Source organism: Musa acuminata, chromosome BXJ1-9, assembly GCF_036884655.1.
Source record: "Musa acuminata AAA Group cultivar baxijiao chromosome BXJ1-9, Cavendish_Baxijiao_AAA, whole genome shotgun sequence".
NCBI lineage: Eukaryota > Viridiplantae > Streptophyta > Magnoliopsida > Zingiberales > Musaceae > Musa > Musa acuminata.
This window is the reverse complement of record NC_088335.1, coordinates 10,270,001-10,290,093: the sequence shown is the minus strand read 5'-3', so window position 1 is coordinate 10,290,093 and position 20,093 is coordinate 10,270,001. Positions and strand designations below refer to the sequence as shown.

General features: G+C 37.2%; 2 protein-coding genes across 3 annotated transcripts; both read right to left on the bottom strand.

The window, feature by feature from the left end:
* Window positions 1-1,628: 1,628 nt before the first annotated feature.
* On the bottom strand, window positions 1,629-6,904 carry LOC103997997 (mitochondrial phosphate carrier protein 3, mitochondrial). Its single transcript, XM_009419355.3, has 6 exons — window positions 6,470-6,904; window positions 5,780-6,141; window positions 5,641-5,684; window positions 2,307-2,521; window positions 2,059-2,183; window positions 1,629-1,962 (listed from the first exon to the last, which is right to left on the bottom strand). Exons 1-6 carry the CDS (start codon window positions 6,776-6,778, stop codon window positions 1,896-1,898), a joined length of 1,122 nt encoding a protein of 373 aa, XP_009417630.1. The 5' UTR covers window positions 6,779-6,904; the 3' UTR covers window positions 1,629-1,895.
* Window positions 6,905-9,212: 2,308 nt separating this feature from the next.
* Window positions 9,213-14,283, bottom strand: LOC135593147 (uncharacterized). Of its 2 annotated transcripts, none has more exons than XM_065082979.1 (2): window positions 12,783-14,283; window positions 9,213-9,492 (listed from the first exon to the last, which is right to left on the bottom strand). In XM_065082979.1, exon 1 carries the CDS (start codon window positions 14,244-14,246, stop codon window positions 12,822-12,824), a length of 1,425 nt encoding a protein of 474 aa, XP_064939051.1. In that variant the 5' UTR covers window positions 14,247-14,283; the 3' UTR covers window positions 9,213-9,492; window positions 12,783-12,821. The 2 variants fall into 2 exon arrangements, with proteins under 2 accessions (XP_064939051.1, XP_064939052.1); XM_065082980.1 differs by lacking the exon at window positions 9,213-9,492 and adding an exon at window positions 10,539-10,612.
* Window positions 14,284-20,093: the final 5,810 nt, after the last annotated feature.

Genomic DNA, 20,093 nt, shown 5'->3' with positions numbered 1-20,093 from the left:
TAAATAACAAAGCGAACTTATTATATCCAGAAAGGGTAATTAACAAGATGGCCAAAATTAGAATAACAAAATTAATAACTTCAAATCAAACTATTTATATTATGACATGAACATATGCGTGGATTTATTTTACATCCCTAATTAGGAGGGCAACTGATAAGGGTAAAAATGGCAATCAGTCTCAGGACAATGTCAGCTGCTCCAGATGACATCATGCACCTCGGAATTGATCAGAACGCTGACCGAGGCATATTAATATCCTGCAAAAGCCAAGTCCAACACGCTACGCCATCGCTACTGTCAGGAGTACCAGCCTGCCCCCTGCAAGCGGGCAGCTCAGGAAGCAGAATGCTTCCCTATAAATACCCTCTCGTTCATTAGAAGCGGGGGAAGGGGGATACACTCAAAAATACTTTTTCTCTTGAAACCTCTCCACATCTTCTTCTAACTTGATCGTCGAAGGGGTCGGGTCGAGCACCCCGACCCGACCTTTGTGCAGGTGCGAAGCCGAAGGTCCCCGTCGGTCCCGCAGGCCGAGACGACCACATCGTCCCGATCGGACACCGCCCCCGACCTCCTCAGCGAGCTCGAGGAGCACCCCCAGGGAGATCCCTGCCTTCCGGATCCGAGCTACGTCGACCTCAAGGCCACGGCTTAAACAGTTGCACGCCCCAACAGCAACATCACTCATTCGATGATCAAAGGATGAAGAGGAGAATAAAATAAAATAATTCAAGAAAAATAAAATGGATCAACCAAAAAATATTCTTCATGTCCCATTAGCTCCCATGCCGATTGACTTGATCTTAAACCACATATTCAAGATGCATAAATCCAAGTCAATTGCAATATAATCATCAATCTCTTGTATGTTTAATCTTAAAGATTTAAAATCTGATTCGATATATTTTTATTTATCATAAAAATAATTTAAAAAAATATAAATTTAATCCACTTCCAATGTAAGAAAGATTCCACCGATTCAAACTCATTAACCAAAGTTTATAATAATATAATCACTAACCTCTTATTAAGTTTAGTCCATTATGATGTGGGACCGACCACCTCAGAATCTTATAATATTAATGCTTATTATCCAACTAAAAACTAAAAAAGTTTATAGATAGTGATTTGCAGACAAATATAATTTCAATATAGAACTTAAAACTCCCCTTGATGTACCAAAGAGACACAGAAAAAATATAGTACAAGAAAGATAAGGCAGAATAAGGTATACACTTGATTCTTCATGGTGAAACCAACATTGACACTTAAATAATCATCATAGGAAAATATTATTGTCATCAATTGCTAATAATTTTCATCCTGTTTCAAATTATAATGACGACAAGGTGCATGAGTCGTTGCTTGGCACGATCACAAAAGTAACTCATTACAGTTCCATGGTCGTTTCAAATATTGATTGCTATAGCACAAATCAGTTAGTACAACATGAGAGCCATTTGAACTATGCGAGTATATAATGCAATCAAACAAAACTTTCTACTATGCATGGACAATCTTCTTTGTGCATACTGTAAACAGGCTTTCATTCTAAACCAAAAATGGCTCCTAAATCAACCCTTCATCGTGACACTGACAATACTTGTAGCCTACACAAGGCACGATAGAATAAAGCGCATTAAATTTCATATATTAACTGCGTGAACAACAGTCATGACTACAGTGTCCTTCCAATTATTTTCCAGACTTATCTGTCTAATATGATGCCAGATGCAATCTTCACTGTATGATGAAATGGCTGAGGCAAAAGGGATGAGATCAAAACCATCCCACGAACAGAGAACAAGCAATGCATTGTTTCAAAAAGAATTTACTCCCAAAAAATTGGTCTTCATTGACAGAAGACATTTGTTTCGATGAATGCTAAACAATCAAGCAGCTTTCAGTTTGTCAAGCCCTGTAGCAGGAACAGCAGGAGTAACTCCACCAGTCGTTGGCCTGAGAAGGCATTAGATATCAAAGCATTAACTTACAATGCGATTGCAACACTCTATTCCATACCAATGAAACTAAAAGATAGCAGGAGGTACTTACAGGCCAACCATAACTTTGAAAGCATCATAGATTCCCCACTGCGCACCAGTTAGAGTACCAATCATGACTATACGAAGGGGCAGTCCACGTGTGAAAAGACCCCACAACCCAAGTTTCTTCACGGCCTGGTTAATGAAGCAGGGTAAATTGAGTTATAACAAGGAAGACTGAGCTATATATAATTGTGATATGAATAAGGAGAAAAAGGTCATAGGATTAGAAAGGCAAGCAAAATATAGAAGACGTACATCACCAACAGTGGCACCCTTGGCGTTGTTCAGGAAAGAGACAAGATTGTCAGCTGGGTGAGAAACAATTGCACAGAAGACACCAGCAATGTAACCACCAGCAAAGCTCACTCCCAGCTGAAGTTCTTTGCTACACTGGTCCTTTGGTCTTGGAATCGAGTATTTGTAGATCATTTCAACAATAGTCTCAAATGAGGCAAATTTCATCATAGTATCTGCATAAGCAATTTGAATATGAATTTGATGTACTGATGCTAAATAGATCTATAACTAGGCAAAAATAGATAGTTCCCTCTTGATGCCAAATTTCACACATTATATGGCCTTATCAAATGAGTCAATAGCAAACATAAATATAATACTATATAGAAGCAACAACATAGTTCTAGATGGGTTTATAGTCATAATCTGCTCTTCCACATGTCACTGAAACTAATTTTATTAGGATTAGATATGACATTTATTTATCAATTGATTGTGCCAACAGACTTGAGTAGTCATGAACCAGAGCGTTTTTTTCATTCAGTGTGTATTTGGATATTTGTGCATAATATAATGGATCTAACATGAATAAATAAAGGGAAAGAAGACTTGTTAACTCACACAGCAAGAATACCACAAAACCCCATGAAAAAAACATGTCATGAAAAGAGAGTATGCTATTGAATAAGCATGGCCAACTTCTTAACCCCGAAAAGCAACATGATAGGTGAGAAGTGTAGTGAAGAAGAATACTAATGTCCTCAAAGAATAATGTATAAGAAAGGTATGAAAAATAGACAAGACCAGTATGAATGTCTTGTATCACTCAATATGGTGACTTGCGATGGCAAATTCTACATCACACAATGAGATTTCATAAGCAATAAATAAGAAACACATTGTGCCTTAATCCGAATTCCCCAGGGTCCCAATCAGATATGGTTTTTTTTCTTTGCTACATGCATGTATAAAATTTTGAAATCACAATTTGCTACAGTCAGGATTTCTCCAGCAAAAAGAGAATGAAAAAAATCAGGTTCCTCTGAAGTAGAGTACAAAAAGATAATATAAACTCAAAACAAATCACAAGGTCAACAGACTCTGAGCCAGAGAAACAAGATACCAAAAGATTTTTCTACCTTAGACAAAACTGAGAGTATAGACAGAGTTTTCACCATGCAAAGATAGAAGCTTGGCAAGCAAATGAAGACTTTCAACAAAAGATAACCAACAAAACAAAATAATGTAGGCTGCAATAGGTTTCTATGTAATGCACCTTGCATTAATGCATTTACTTGTTAAGAAAAAGAATGTCAACAATATTCAGATTTCTATAGACAACATACAGTAGAAGAAACTAAATCTCCAATTAGTCAATAAACTCTGCAAGCAACTTTATTTGAGTTCAACCATAGTCGTCAAGTTGGAGATGACAAAAAGAAAGGATAATTACTCTATGTACGCAGAATCTTGATAATCAAAGTCAGATTTCAAGGACTTGTGCAGTGAAACCAGCAAAAGCGACAATAACAAAATACAAAAAGCTTAATAGGGACATCAGTACATGGTGACATTCTTCATGACTTGTATAAAGATGAAGTCACATTTTTTACATACTAATACATGAAAGAAGAACAGAGACGTATGTGCTCCTACAACTGAGGTACATAGGAAGAATCAATTGGTCAACACTCCAAATTAGGGATTTTCAACAAAACATAAGTAAAAATGCAAACAATAAAGGTCACAATATGACTTTAATGTTTTGTGTCCTAAAAAATATTTTTGCTTGCTGGTCAAAAGACAGGAAAACTAACATCTTCCGACTTCCTGAAATAGTGCGTGGAATCAATGGCGCAGAGGTAAAATAGAATTCTAACTTAACTTAAGGGTATTGATAAACCAATCCAATGAATTGGCTCGTAACAATATTCTAAGATTTTTGGTAGAATCGGGAAGCATTAAGCATGAATACAATACACACCTTTTCACGGAAAATGAAATAGCAAAGGAATACTCCTATCCCAATGGAACACGTAGGAATACTAAGACCTATTGTTTGTTAACCTTTTTTCATAAGCAAAATATATCAAAATATACCATCAAGATAAATAACTAACAATAGGTCTGAAACTCTAGATAGTTCATTCTCCGTAAATCACTTCATTGGAGTGCACTAGTCAAAACATAGGAAAACTAACAACATCTGTAGACTTCTAGAAATAGTACAATAGAAGGACCAAAACTCTAGATAGTTCATACTCTGTATACCACTTCATTGGAGTGCAACTCCATCTTTCATAAAGTTGGAGAAGACTCAAGCAGAGAGGAAGATTTATCTATGCACACATAAAATCTTGATAATCATAGTCAGATTTCAAGAAGAACAATGTGCAGAACTAGGAAAGGAGGGGAACCACAAAAGTAACAGAAAAAAAAAAAGAAAACCTTATATGAGGCAAAGACAAGTTCGCATCATTCATAAAATAATAATCAAAATAAACTATGCATATATATATATATATTTATACAGGGAGCTGATGGACTACTACGACATCGACTGCTAATCATGACAAGACATTTTCTGTACATCTCTAAAGAAAAAATAATAATCAAACATACTGCAACTTATGCAGGGTTGCATATTTCTAATTAAGAAAGTTAGACTAGTAGTTAAACGCTCTAAAAAATATTATGGGACAGCAAGTTTTATAATACAAATGATCTTGGTTTCTGTCAGCTTTCATGATCTACGCCATCACTAATATTGCAGAAACAAACCCTAAAATGAAAAGAATATAAAAATTTGTGTGTGGAAAAAACAGTATAGCCAGACCATGTCCAACTTCTGATAAAACAGTAAATAAACATCTTAATAAGTTGATAAAAATATCAATAACAAAGGCTAACAAGGAAGTTTACTTACACTGAAAGTGACTAGGATCAAATTAGATCAATATAAACATGATACTACCAAGATTTTCTAACAGAAAAAAACAACCCAGGCTAAAATTACAAAATGCAAAATCTTTGGACGGTCTATTTTATATCCAAGCATCACCTAACTCATTAATATACTTATTTACTTACAGTATAGTAACAATCAATCAATTAAAAAATCACTAAATCTTAGGCTCGCAACTTTGAACTGCACTAAGGATGGTCGTTAACAAACAATTTACATTTCTTGAAATCATACTGAACATATACAACAACAAGAAGCAAGCAAGAATCATTTTTTCCCCTTTCCAGCTATTATGGTTGATACTAGTTAGCATGAAGAGACAGTCAAAAAATAAAAGACAATCGAAAAAATAATAATAGTGAAATGATGCAAGGAAAATTTACTTACAAGGAATCTGACGCCCCCAAAGTGGGACCAATCCTTTATACAATCTGCATAAAGGGCATCACAATAATAAGAATAGTCCATACAAAGAAAAGGATCAAGTAAGTGATAAGCAAAGCAACAAGAATAGAAAAGATCATACCCCAAAGCGCCCTCAGACCTTACAAACTTGGGCAACCCATCACTCAAACCCCTAGCAAACCCTGGCTGTGTCTGGACCCGCACCTTAACTGCCTCGAAGGGGCAGAGAGCGACATCAGCAATCACTTCAGCAGAAGCAGAGCCAGCGAGGTAGATCAGAGTCTTGTACTTGGCAGCGTACTCAGGTCCAGCGATATCAGAGTAGTACTTCTTGAAGAACTCGTAGAATCCAAACTTGCACGCCCCCTGGGCGCTGTATCCGAGCAGGGTTGGCACCCAGCCTCTGAAGAATCCCCTGACGCCTTGTTCTTTAAGGAGGACACCAAATCCTGAGGAGATGCTCTTGTACTTCGATGGGTCAATCTGATAATTTTCATGTAATATTCATGATCAAATAACTTTCTTTGAGAAATAAAATCCACATAGAAGCCAAAATGCAAACGTGACATTAGATACTCTTAAAGATGCATCGAAAGCAGTTAAATTCATATAACCCTCCAAACACAGATACGATCTGGGAAGATCGCGAGATGTTGTAGCGGAATAATCAACGAAAGAAACCCCAAAAAGAAATCTCAGGAAAAATCAGATCCTCAACGCTGCCGATCGCCAAATGTTAGAAAAAAGCGGATCTCCGGCCGCCGCATCCAAGATCCAAGAGGAAAATCTAATCAAGGATTAAGGGAATCACCTGCATGTTACACTTGACGAGATCTAGCGGGGTGACGGCCGTGTGGGTGAGGCCGCAACTGGCGATCCCACCGGCGGTGCAGGCGGCGTAGAACATAGGGGAGTACAGCTTTATCTTCCCTGGCTCGTTCGGCGCTTGGGCAACCACAGATCCCATCAAAGCGCCATCATTCGCCGTCGCGGCAGGAGCCGCCTTGGAGACGGGGCTCCTCCCCAAGATATTCCGCTCCAGGCCGATGGTTCGTGAGGCCGCGGTGGAGTAAAGGAAGCTGGGGATGAGGGACTGGCGAGATCTATCTGAGAGATCCATCGAAGATCGAGGTTTCGATCGAGAAGGAGAAGGAACGGATCGGAGACGACAAGCAGAGAAGGTCCTTCGCTTGCGTGATCCTGCAGCGGAGCGCAACGGCAGGCGGTTCCCGTTTACTAGGCCACTTCGCTTCGACCTTTATAGCCTCGTCAAGTACGAAAATACCCTCAATGGTCAATTCAAACTACACGTATTAAGAATTATGTTTACTCTGGTTATGAGAACAGTGGGTGGCATTTAGGCAACCCTGGAATTAGACCAACCAATGGGTCGCCGCCTTCTTCTCGGAAATGAAACGCCGATTTGAGATCGGGTGGGCAAATTCACCGTAGGGCAACGTTGGGCAAATAAGGACCGTACGATCTGAGTTGGTTACAATTCGCGGTGGAGATCACCGGATAGATTCTTAGGCTTCTGGAATCGGTGGGTCAGCCCAGCCGCTGAGGTCGCATGTGCGCGCGTAAGCTCTCAGGCGTGCGTTTTCCCTATTCACAAAACACTAATTGTCCTCGTCAACGGCGGACCCCGTCACTTGCACTTTTCTGGATGGTTAGTCGGCAAACAGGCCCCACTTTTGGGCTCCAGTGGATTCTGCAAGAGAGCGGTGGTGGTGCACGTAACGTAGGTAGAACTCTGGCGTGCGTTTTCTTATCACAAAATACCTTTAGTGACCATTGGCACTTACCCGACGCTATACTCGCCTAGTGTTCAGAGGCGTGGACAGTGGAGAGGTGAGCCTTGTCCGGGCACGGAATAACATAAGTTAATGTTTGCTTGGTCTGGTGGATGACAGGGTCTGAACCGGCGGACGAGAGAAGTCAGGGTTGACCCGCGCCTTGAATCGTGCCAAATATTCAAAAAGTATGACTGAATATATATATATATATATATAATAACTTTTATATCTATATGTTTACAATTCATCTTCGTCACATATCCTTTATGTAAAAAAAAAATTGATATATTTTTATAGTTAATTAATAATTTATAAAAATAATCAAAATCATTAAAAATTACCAGGAATATTTGTATGTATAATTTTAATATTTTAAAATTCAAAACACAAATAATTAATATGATGGTTGGTAGTGTTTGACTTGAATTTTTTTTTGGCCGAATGTTGATGGTAGGCTATATTAAAATTCATAGGACCACAAAAAAGTTATTTTTCAAACATGCAACAATGGAGACGTAAAACCCCTCCAAATATAAATATATATATATATAAGTTTTCAGTATTTATGTTCTGATTTGTGCGTCGTAGGATAGGGTAGTTAGGGCCACGGGAGATGTAAAGGACAAAAGAGAGATAATATTTACATGGGTATATTATATGGATCATCATATCTAGAAAAAGAATGGAGATCAGAAGACGATCTCAGGTTCTCTCAGGGACTCGTTCAGCTAACCAACAAGAGAGATTAATTTATCTTTCTTGTTTTGTGCGGAAATTATTCGTCATAATTCGCCTCCAGCCTTGTAATCAATGTGATCATTGTGACGACCTCGTCTATTGTTTCAAGAAAACGTCTACCTTCACGGAACGACGAATCACCCCTGGAATTTTTGGCGGGATGATTCGATCCAGCTAAGTGGTCGCTAACAACCAGCGGTCAACCGTTGACCCATCGCTCGATGTTGAGGGCTACTACAATGCGGTACACAACCAAACCCGTTTTAAACACGCGCCGCCAAGTCACATTTACTAAGTAAGACAGAGATTCATATGGTAAATATTCAATGCTACATTCAATTAAATCTAAGATGGTAAATCTTTTCATAATCATACTCAGTTAGTACCAAAGAATTAGGAGGTCCAAAATAATCTCTTGATTGTACAAAATATTTATTTTTTCGTGCATTGGATTGATCTTAACTTGATTATTGCACTTATAACAGCTAGTTTTGTAGACACCTCGGAACAATCCATTCCGATAAACTTTTCTCTAAGATCCACGACCAAGTTAAGTTTTGACATGTCCTGCTTGAAATGTGGGTCAAGTCAAACTAAATTCATCGTATCTGCCATGAGATGTCGGTACGACAAAGCAACTAAAGTAGGATGCATGAAGCACAAGCAAAAATGTGATGGTCACTTTGACCTCTCGTATTTTGAACCGAGTATAGCACCCAAAATAGACCGACAAGAACCTTTTGCCTTGATCCTTCCCAAGATCAATTTGCCATGTTTTTTTTTTCCACAAAGAAAAGGCAATATCTATAACTTAATTAGCCTGGCACACCCCTAGTCCTTAAGATGGGAATGCAAAAAGAGGATAACTATACTTGCCATCAACCTTTTCATACAAAATTGATGTATGGATCTCTAACCGCTCTGTTTTGCATTCCTCAAAAGAGGCGTAACCAAAACAAAATGTTTCTGAAGAGATTTGCAAGCAGCTGCCAAGGCCAGCCATCCCTTCTTTGGCTGTTGCTATTACAATGAATTCATCCTTGATAGCAATGACCCTAGCAAATTCAATCCTTTTGTCTCAAAGTATCCCCTAGTTGGTGTTATCAGATGCATGCATACATGCAATCTTTAAGAAAATAAAAACCAAGCTTGTATGGTGATGCTAAGTATACAAGAAAGTTCAACTTAATTCTTCAGTACAAATGCGTGATCTTTCTATATATGACTTTGTAAACTGATTGAGAGATTCAGAGTGGTGACGATGAACAAGTTTTATAATTTAATGCCTTCTATCTTCTCTCTGTTAGAACATAAACACAAAGAAAAATAGATATAATCAGAATAATAATAACAATAAAAATGAAGAGCCAATCTTAGGGTGAAAGAATCCGGAAGCATCAAATTTCATTTAAGATGAAGTTTTATCAAGATTCTCATCCTAGATGTAAAGAGATTTAATAAAATTTATTTCTGTAGTTAAGCAACAAAACTAGAAATTAAAATAGATGAAAAGAAACTTCCAAAAAGGCATATCAGAAAGGAAATAAGGAAATACTACAAATATATGGGATCTTTGTCCACTCCACCTTGCACTGAGGGTGAAGTTTGGACCTTCATAGAATTTTCAGATATACATAAATATCCAACACAATGTTTGCTATGTGGAATTCATCTAGTAATTATATATAAAACAATGCAGAAAACAATCGTGACTAAAACAATCAGTTAGACGGTCCACTAGTAATAAAAGGTTCATGTTCTTTTGCTAAACCGTTTACTTGCTCAGCCACTAAGTTCTCCTGTCTTATGTAAACGAATCTAGGCAAGCAGAGATGAGAAATTTGCTCAGGCATAAGATCCATGATCGTACGCAGATATCATCAAGTGCCTATACTGTCACTTTCTGGTACTTAATGAAAACTCTAATTATTACTCGTTGACAATAACAGATCTAATCAAATGCAACCTTACTGTGCAGTTACTGTCATTAATAATTGGTGCCATCCTCATAACATTTAGGAGATTAAGAAAAATACTTCACATGAAATTCATCAGTCATGGTTTATCTTCCATCCTAGAGAATGCAGACAGAAAATGTAACAACAGCTGCAGATAGGGACTTCCCCAATGCACAATCATAAATAATAAAGCTGACATCTGCATGGGTGAAAGAATATACAAAGTTGACACCATATGGATCTGCATACATGTATGTGTAAAGTCATGGATAACTTCTGCTTGAAACCTAGTAAATGCAACTGTGATCATAAACTTTTAAGAAAACATTACGAGTACCAAAATCATTATTCTTAATGCCTATGATGTCTGCTTACTTCAAAGTCATGTACCTTTAATGATCACTCATTCCTCAATTATCTTATACATGATCTTGACCAGGTTTAGCCTTGAGCATGGATCACCTTGGAAACAAAAAATGTGTGATAATATGTTCTAAAACATGGTATGATGGTTATAAGCTTCTTTGAATAGCTTATTCAAAATATAATACATCTATGCATGGAATTAGTCATACAAACTCTCTTCCCCAAGAGCTCTCTGCCTCTTTCTCCTCTCAACTGTAAAACATCTTCTCAAAACTTTTCTACCTCTTTAGACTTCTCTTATGGTTGAAACTGTGAACTTGGATTGTGGACTTTGTTAGACTAGAGAAGATAAAAGTTCAGTGAAATGTTGCGAAAAAGTTGATCACATGGCTGGCAATGCCACGAGAGTATCAAGTAGTGCTTTTCTATTTGGATAGTGTAACATTTACTTCTCATACCAAATCATGGAACCAGACACCTTAGTCTTGTGCTTTACCATTTTTCTGCGCCCTAAACCTAGCTCATACTCTAGACAAAACTTCCTAAAGTGACTCAGCATTTTGGTCCGCTCCATCAGACTTGCACCTACGGGCAGCAAGTCACCAGACATTCAGTTAAAAGCACAGTGCATTGGCTCAGAAAGGAGTAATGAAAGCTGGAAGGAGGAAGGTAAGTCATTATTTGATCCTTCAACATTTAAGATACTTCTATAGTCTATTTACCCAGGTTATAATTTTCTTAGTGCAAGACCTGATCTTCACATTGGTTATATATGAAAGAAGAGACTGCAGTTCACTGAATCTCTCATTCCACATGAAGTTTAGTAGATCTTTTAAATGAAAACTAAAGGGTTTCTCAATAAAATAAAAAACGTAGGAAATAAATAAATCCCTACTTCTGAAAAGTAAAACACAAGAATTTGATCCTTTTTACACTACACTATCAACCCAACTATGTCACAATGAAACCAAAGCCAAGAAACACCTTCAAGGGCTACACCATAAATGAATTTGAAAAGCATGAAATGCTCACTTTTCTGTAGTCTCAAACATGGAACTCGAAACAAAAAATCAATCTCAAACATGGAACACGAAACAAGAAATATCAGAGCAACAATTTGCACTTCAACTGCAATGCGATTACCCACAAGTCATGTAAAAGACTCTTGTTGCATAATAAGAACATGGGTGTAATAAGAATCAAGTTTGGCCCTATTAAAGGTGTGCGGTAAATAATTGCCTGACCATGAGGTGTATTTAAAGTATCCCATATCTGACACAACATTGATGCACCACACTAAACAAACCCCACCAGATAGATGGAAAAGGAACAAGGACTTAAGCTTGACAACAAGGTGTATCATAAGTATCAGATGCCTGATACAACCATAATCTACCACACTAAACATACCCAGAAGATAGGCAGAAAAGAAACAGACTTAGGCTGCAACATACAATCAGCATCCATGTTTTCCATAGAAAAGAAAATAATTTATCATAATAAAAACAATAATTCATTGTAGGACCAACAAAGGGCTAGCAGCATATCCATCAGTCATGACAGACAAGGTCAAAGCCAAAATTTGAAAATCAAGACATGTAAGAAAGACCAATATTTGGCTTCAAAAGCACCAATAACCACCTCTAATTTTTTGCATCATTTAAATCAGCAAAGACAACTAGCATGGCGAGTTCCTCCTTGAGGAACTAATGAAGCTACCTTTAAAGAATGTCTTAGATTTGTAGTATAGGAATTAAGAGTTTTTAATTCCCAGATGCCTCCCAAGAACTAGCCAGGAAACACACGTTCATGAAAATTGGCTTTTCAATCACATGTAAACTTTGCAATACCTCAATCACTTGGGGTCAATATTCACACACAAAAGTAATAAAGAAGTTGAACCAGTATTATAAAAAAAATAGTAAGCCAAAGATACTGTTGGCATTTAGCAAGTGGTTTGCATGGAAAGCAACTCAAGGAACAGCATGAAGCAAGAAATAAGGTCAGCTCACTGGATCTTGAAATAAGTTAATGTTTGTTGGTTATGAGTTTACTATTCGACTTCCTAGTCAAAACTTTAATACGTAGACAAAATATTATTATCAGAATTCAAGTAGATGCAAATAATTGTCAATTGCAGACAAACAGGAGAAAGAAACACACCCTATTAGTCAAATCAAGGTTTTTCTACAGAAGAAAAAAAAAACATGTGCAAATGACACAAGTAAACAAACCAAAAAGAGGTTGAAAACAAAATGCCGCATACCTATGGAGATCATTGTAGGAAAACACATTTATACTGGATTCAATCATCAGCTGCATCAGAAGTCTTTGGTGCAAATGGGTCGTGAGTTGGGCCCACATCCTGACCGATATGGCGGTGGACCAACCTCTGCAGATCAGCCATCACTTTGTGCTCTCTCTTTGCCTTCTCTTCATAGTTGAACATAGCGAGTGCCCTCTTGTCTTCAGCACTGTAAACCTGGTTTTCTTTTCTGATACGGATGGCATTCATCCTCTGATGCCTGCTGCCACTCATAACATATCCCAAGTCCTCAAACTTCTGTATCTCCTCTGCGGACAGCCCGACCTCTCCTCTCCTTGGAATACGCTTCCCTTGTTGCACATATTGGGCAATAGCATCACCTTCACCAGGCCTCAGCGCACCACCATAGCTGATATGTCCCTCAGCACGTGGGAGAGGTGCCGGCCCAACAAAAGGCTCATTGTCTAAAGCAAGCTTCTTCTGTGATTCGATCATCTCCTTAAACTTGAGAGCCTCAGGATCAACCTCGGGCTTCTTGGCATCAGCAGGCCCGTCATCAGCTTCCGAATCCGAGGGTGTGTCAGACTTCTTAGACCGTTTCTTGCTCTTTCGTAAGGCCTTTCCCCTGGGTATAGGGCTAGAATCGTACTCCTCCTCGCTATCATCCGAGCTTGTTGCCCTGCTCTTCGTTCTCTTCCTCCTGTTACTCCTCTCGCTCTTCTTCGACTTCGTCCGCCGCGTTCCTGACTTCCTCCTCCTCCGCTTTCTGTCCTCCTCATCTTCGCTCTGGTCGCTCGAGCGCTCTGGTGCCTCCTCGCTCGAATCGTCATCGTAGGAAGAGCCTTTTCCGTCATCTGAATCAGAGTACCTCTTCTTCCGGCTGCTTCTCCCTCTTTTGCTCCTCCTCTCCCTTCTTCGCCTCCTCGACGAAGGAGGGCTCCTCGATTCGGATTCGGAATCATCTGGAGCTGAATCGGAAGGGCTCCTATCCGAACCGTCGGCCTCGGAGTTCCTACTCCGATCCCTTCGCCCTTTGCCCTCAGCTTCCTCCTCCTCCTCCTCAGGAGACGCGACTATGGCGCCATCAGACTCATCGAGCGGTTCCAATTGCTCCCTCTCGCTCCTCGGAGGGCTAGGGGTCACCCTCCAGATGCAATTCTTGAGCTTCTTCCGCAGCTTCTGGCGCTTGAGGCGCCGGTACTCGAAGTAGCTCAGGCCCTTGAGCTCCTCATCGTCGTCGTCGTCGTCGTCCCCGCGGCCCGGTGGCTTCCCGTTCCGGATCGGGCCATCGCGGTAGGGTGACCAACGGTGACCGCCGCGGCGGTAGTCGGGGCTACGGGAGCGAGGCGGAGGGGTCCGGGATCGGGAGCGGCGGCGGTCGTTGTCGGAGAGGGGGGAGGGGGAAACCCTAGAGCGGGGCGGGCGCTCGACGGCGGAGGCAAGCCTTGCGTGGGTGCGACTCATCGACGAATTCGGGTTGAGTCGAGGGCGAATGACTCTAACGCGTCACGTATAAAGAAGCGAACGACGTCGGTGGTTAGATGCGCTTTGGACTGTAGGCTTTGGGCTATTGTTTAGCTTTGGCCCATATAATTTACATCCCAGACTTTGTTGATTTTATTCTTTTAGATGTTGACATATATTTTATATCCATGTAAATGTATGTATTTTAAAGAAATCATATAAAATATGTTTTAAAAAAAGGAAAAAGTTTGGAGAAGAAATGGCACCACTTCGTTCGTGTGGTGTCATATTAGATTAGGTATAAAATAATTATAATAATAAATATTGTTATAATAAAGGTTGATATGTATAATTTCAGGAGTTTTGGATTCACAATTGTCATGTAAAGTTAGCAATCGACCTAATAAATAAACATAACTACTCATGGTCATTAAGGATGGGTACGATTAGTCACAACCAACAAACTATATAACGTCTCTATTAAGCATCTATTACAAAGGGGAGTCATACTGATACACTCAAGATAATATAATAATATTCAGCTTGTTTGACTAGTTTGACTATCGATTAGTTTGACCTGCTTACTTGAGTACTAACTTGAGCGTTAGAGAGACATTATCAAGATTGCCCAAACTTAGTTTTATAGATATTTATCTCGTAGGACCATCTCGGGTAAACCTTGAAGACTTGAATCTCCCATATTTTCAACCCCTGACTTTGATCGTTTTGAACGCTCCCGATCCGAATCCTCCAATTTTGATAATTTTAAATCAAGGTCGGATGAGAGTCTCAATTGGACAAAACCCACTTCTTGTAGCAACTATCTCAATTTCAATAATTTTAAATTAATTTTATCGACTTTTTCAATAATCGATTTCATCTAACCACATCCTACAACAACTATTTATATTCTTGTGAAAAATTTTCATACTCAAATTCAATAAATACATGTTCTGATAAGGATAGTGCAAACTGTCATACCATACCTTCCTCAAATTATCCGTTTAGTTTAATAAACTTCACTCACATTTGTCCCTCTATTACTACTCCTAATCCGCCACCTACACCTATCCCTAGCTAAGAAGCAGAGTCATTCCCGACTTAGACCTATGTACTGCCCGACTCACCTCCTTTGCCAATATCTCTAAATTGAGTCTTATTTACAGTATCAGAATTTGTGAATGAATTTATTAACCAATTGAATGACCTTATAATTGAAGTCAAAGATTACCTATACCAACAATTGGTGGACATTCATAGAGAAATAAAACCAGAAAAATAGTTGAAAATAGATCTCTATTTATAATCTTCTTTCATAAAAGATATAAACAAGGATCCATTTGGTAAAACTTTATACTCCTCATGTTGGATGTAAAATTGATTCGTCATAGCATATAGTTGTATTCACTTCTCAAATAACCTTATATGGGATGATAGGCTCTCTTATAAGTTAGACTTTTTCAACCGCCTTAAGAGGATTTGTTTACAAATGGTTTGCTAAGTTACCTTCGAAAGCAATTTCATCCTTAAGACAATTAGCTAGGGAGTTTGAGCTTAATTTAATAAACTATAGACTCTCGAAGAAAATCTACTACTTCTTCTATTAGCTATACGTTAATAAGAAAAGAAATCTTTAGAAAGTTGCACAACTGCCTTAAGTCCAATAAGTCATCAACCTGACATATTTTATCCTCGTCAATACATATATCAATGGCATTTAAACCTCGAGGTTTTATTATAAAGTCATCACTTAGCTTCTAATGAATTTTCTAGAATTGCTGTAAGAAGCCAGTGACATATTATTATCGAGTCAATTATCACTAGTGAAAAGAAATCTGAAGCTAAGAAAACAACAAAAGAAGAAAATATCACATACCCAAGCTCTAAAAAAGATTAAAAAATGACAAACCAAAAAGAGATTAACCCCCTTCTCAGTGAGAGTTTGCACCACACAACACTTCTCATATTAAGATGTTCATAAAAATTTTAGAGAATAGACTACTAAAGGCCCCGACCTCTAAGAGTTCACACCATGACATGTGGATGTGACAGTTGACCAATAGTTGGGGGCAGTAGTTCTTCCACTCGGAGGATATATGTAAGGGAACTATAATTAAAGATGTTCCGTCCAAATGGAGACTAGCCAATTGTGTTTATGAAAGAAAAGATTGAATACCTTGATCCGAAGTATAATAATGCATTGGTGGTATCCCTCATGAACACAAACACATGGGTTAAAAGGATCCTAATTGATATATGGAGCTCGACTAATATATTGCATTATAATGTCATTCAAAAAATTGACCTATCGAGCAAGTACCTCAACTCAATCTCCTCTACCTTTACTAGCTTTATGAAGAAGTCAATTACCTTGATAGGAATCATCAATATCTATATAACCTTCAAGCCTAACAATCACACAAAGATAGTAAAGCTCAAGTTTCTAATAGTTGATTTTCCTTCAACCGATAATTCTATTATTGGGAGACTTACTCTTAACTGAATATAGGTAGCAGTGTCAACTTATTATATGACACTTAAGTCTTCAACCTAAAAAGGGAGATTAAGAGTAACCCTAAGAAATCCAAATGATGCTACCTAACATCAATCACACTTCTAGAGAAAGGAACATCATCAGTTTAGTAAGCTGACACTGTAAATGGTCATATCCTAAGATCATCACCCTAAGATCTCTCATCGTCAATCCTATACCTTCTGGTAGGGAATCCTTAGAAGAAATCTCTCTAAACTCGAAATGGTCATATCACACTATAAAAATACTATCAACCTCAACTTGGGAAAGAAAGAGGGAACTTATTAACTTCAAGTGACCATACTCAGAGGTATTCATATGGTTGACTAGCGATATGCCCAGATAAGCGCTATATGACCCAACATCAACTTAACATAAATCTAGAATACAAAGATTTCTATTAAAAACCTTGAAGATTTGCTTCCGACCACTTGGATGTCATAAAGAAGAAAGTCGAAAAACTCTTACAGGTTGGCTTCATCTAAGAAATTCATTATCCAAATTGTCTCACCAATATAGTCTTCATCAAAAAGAATAATGAAGAATATGTGTTGACTATACTAATCTTAACAAAGCATACTCAAAAGATAATTTTTTCCTCTCAACGATAGACTAACTTGTTAACTCTATCTTCGATAATAAGCTGCTAACTTCCATAGATGTTTTTTCTGGGTACAATCATATTAAAATGGAACCAAAGAATGATGACCACACGATTTTTTATCACCGAGGAAGGTTTATTCTACTACAAAGTCATATCAATGGACCCTAAAATACACGAGCAACATATCATAGGATAATTAATAAAATATTCCAATAATAGATTGAAAGGAACATAGAGTTTTATGTTGATAATATATTGGTTAAAAGTCACATTATCGATGCACATATAGCGATTTTGGAGAAACGTTTATTACCATTAGAGGCTAAATTTAATCAAGTGTGCATTTGGTATAAGTTCAAGAAAGTTTTTGGACTTCATGATACACCAACGTAGAATTGAAGCAAATTCAGAAAAGGCTTAAGCCAGTATTAACATGAAGTGTCATATCTTGAAAAAAAAATTTTATAGGATCCGATCTTTCCATAAGTACATTTAGAGCCAAATAAATAAACATCACTTTATTCATAGCTTATAAATATTTATTATAATTTATTTATTCGTCATAGTATAAGTTAAAAGTATTTATTAAAAAAGATAGTGATGTTATCTCAAAGAAACATCCAAGTGGCTCTACCTAGTGATAGAGCAAAGTTTACTCTCCACTTGAATCCAATCTAATGCTAGTAGAATGTTGCTCTAAAAATCAAAAATAAAAAAAATTAGCAATGTTGAGTAGAAACCCTATAAAAAAAAATTAGCAATACATGATAAAAAATTAATCATCCCTTTGGCGTATAACAAATACCCAAAGGAGCACCCCCCCAACAACAGATAGAGAGGTTTTATCCTATATGATGAGTTTGTATTCTCCGAACATCAGATGGAGACAAACTTGTATCGTACTTTCAACAACATATAGAGTGGTGTCCCTCAGTCACCAAAGTAGGAATATGTTCCTCCTAACAATATATGGAGAAATCGTTCAACCGCCATGTTTGATGGCCCGTTAATCCCCAAAGGGAATCACCGTACCCGCCCTTAGTAGGAAAATAACATTATCTCACATTGGTCATGTCGATATTGGGATGAAATAACTCATTTGAAATATTTTTTAAAACATAATTAATGTCAAATAATACTAATTAGTTCTCAATTGACTTAAACCTTAGTTCAATCGATCTAATTGAACTTGATTTAACTAAAACCTAATTGACCTGATCTCTAATCCTTATTTAGTTGGTCTAAAACCACTATTGACTAGTATACTTTAGACTAAATTAAGTTTAATTTAAGTTAAACAAACTTGAATAAGTCAAACCAATTTGGAATCACCTTGAATTGATATAAATTATCAAATCTAGTTTCGTTCAATCAATGTTTGAGCTCAAACCTAACAATTGAATAATACTGAGTTAGGTTGGGCTAGCCCGTGGTCATGTGTACTAAACATGACTATACATGCACCACACTAAGCTAGGTCAGCCGTTAGCTCATGGACTAGTCATGTACATCACACGTGATCGATTATTAGGCTGGGCTGAGTTAGCTTGCGGGTTAGGGCCTAACCTGTGGGTTGGACCTAGCTTGTGGGTTAGGCCTAGTCTACTAACCAGGCCTAGCTAGTTGGTTATGGCTTGACCTATGGGTTGGGCCTAACCTACGAGCTGTTTCAACCAATTTTCTATCCAATTTCATCAATATCGAATTGTGACAATATATATTCATTAACAATAATATATTAAAAACATAATAATAGATTGAAAGATAAACTTTAATACAAATAAATAACATTCTTAATTCAATAAAAAATCAAAAATCATACATTTAATACATATGACATGAATAATTTCAATATAATCTAATCAAGTAATAAAATTCTAAACTTTAAAAGGGATCAAAGAATATAAAAAAATTAAATAATATATTTTAATCTAACAATAAAAATTTTAACATTTAAACGATCAAGAAATATTTTTAAACTCTATACAAAATATTATAATCCTAAAAATAAAATTTTAACATTGATAGGAATCAATAAAATGTTTATTTTTCAAAAAAGGTAAGAAAACCTACATCTCCTTAACAAGATGTAACTCCTAAGCCCTCTATTTAACTGAATTTTTTTTTTAATTTTTTTATATTTTATTTAATATTTATTTTTATTTAATATACTAATAAATATGATATCACTTTATTTGGAATGCTTAATAGCTATTTCCTAAATTATAATAGCAAGCAAGAAAATAAAATTTAATTTTAAAATTAAAATTTTGACTAATATTTTATTAAATTTCTATCCTCCTAAAGAAAATTTGGTCCCCAAATTTAACTTACCTCAAGAAAATAAGTAATGATACTATTCTTGTATATATTCTTCTCTTTCAAAATTTACTTCTCGGTCTGAATGATGCTACTAGTGGATCTTTACCAAAGGTATAATTTTATTCCTTAAGATATATTCTTTCTTTTCGCTGGTTGTTCTACAAAGGTGACATCTTTTTTTGGTTGTAAAGGTTAATAAAATATGACATGGGATGGATCCCTGATATATCTTTGGAATATATCCCTTCATGCACTGCTTCGCTTGGCCACATAACTCTTTCGTGCCATGACACCTAGCTCTAAGACCCTTCATGTGAATCTGTGCTAAGTCATTCGAACCATATAAGCCATTTAATATAGCTTCTCATGCGTCACCTTTTTTTTCTTA

Excerpts from the sequence above, each read along its gene's own strand:
- LOC135593147 (XM_065082979.1), bottom strand. The coding sequence starts at position 14,246 with ATGAGTCGCACCCACGCAAGGCTTGCCTCCGCCGTCGAGCGCCCGCCC.
- LOC103997997 (XM_009419355.3), bottom strand. The coding sequence starts at position 6,778 with ATGGATCTCTCAGATAGATCTCGCCAGTCCCTCATCCCCAGCTTCCTT. Across the intron at positions 5,685-5,779 it reads AGGTCTGAGGGCGCTTTGGG|ATTGTATAAAGGATTGGTCC; the intron begins GTATGATCTTTT and ends CCCTTTATGCAG. Across the intron at positions 2,522-5,640 it reads TTGGGGGCGTCAGATTCCTT|ATACTATGATGAAATTTGCC; the intron begins GTAAGTAAATTT and ends TTGCTTATGCAG.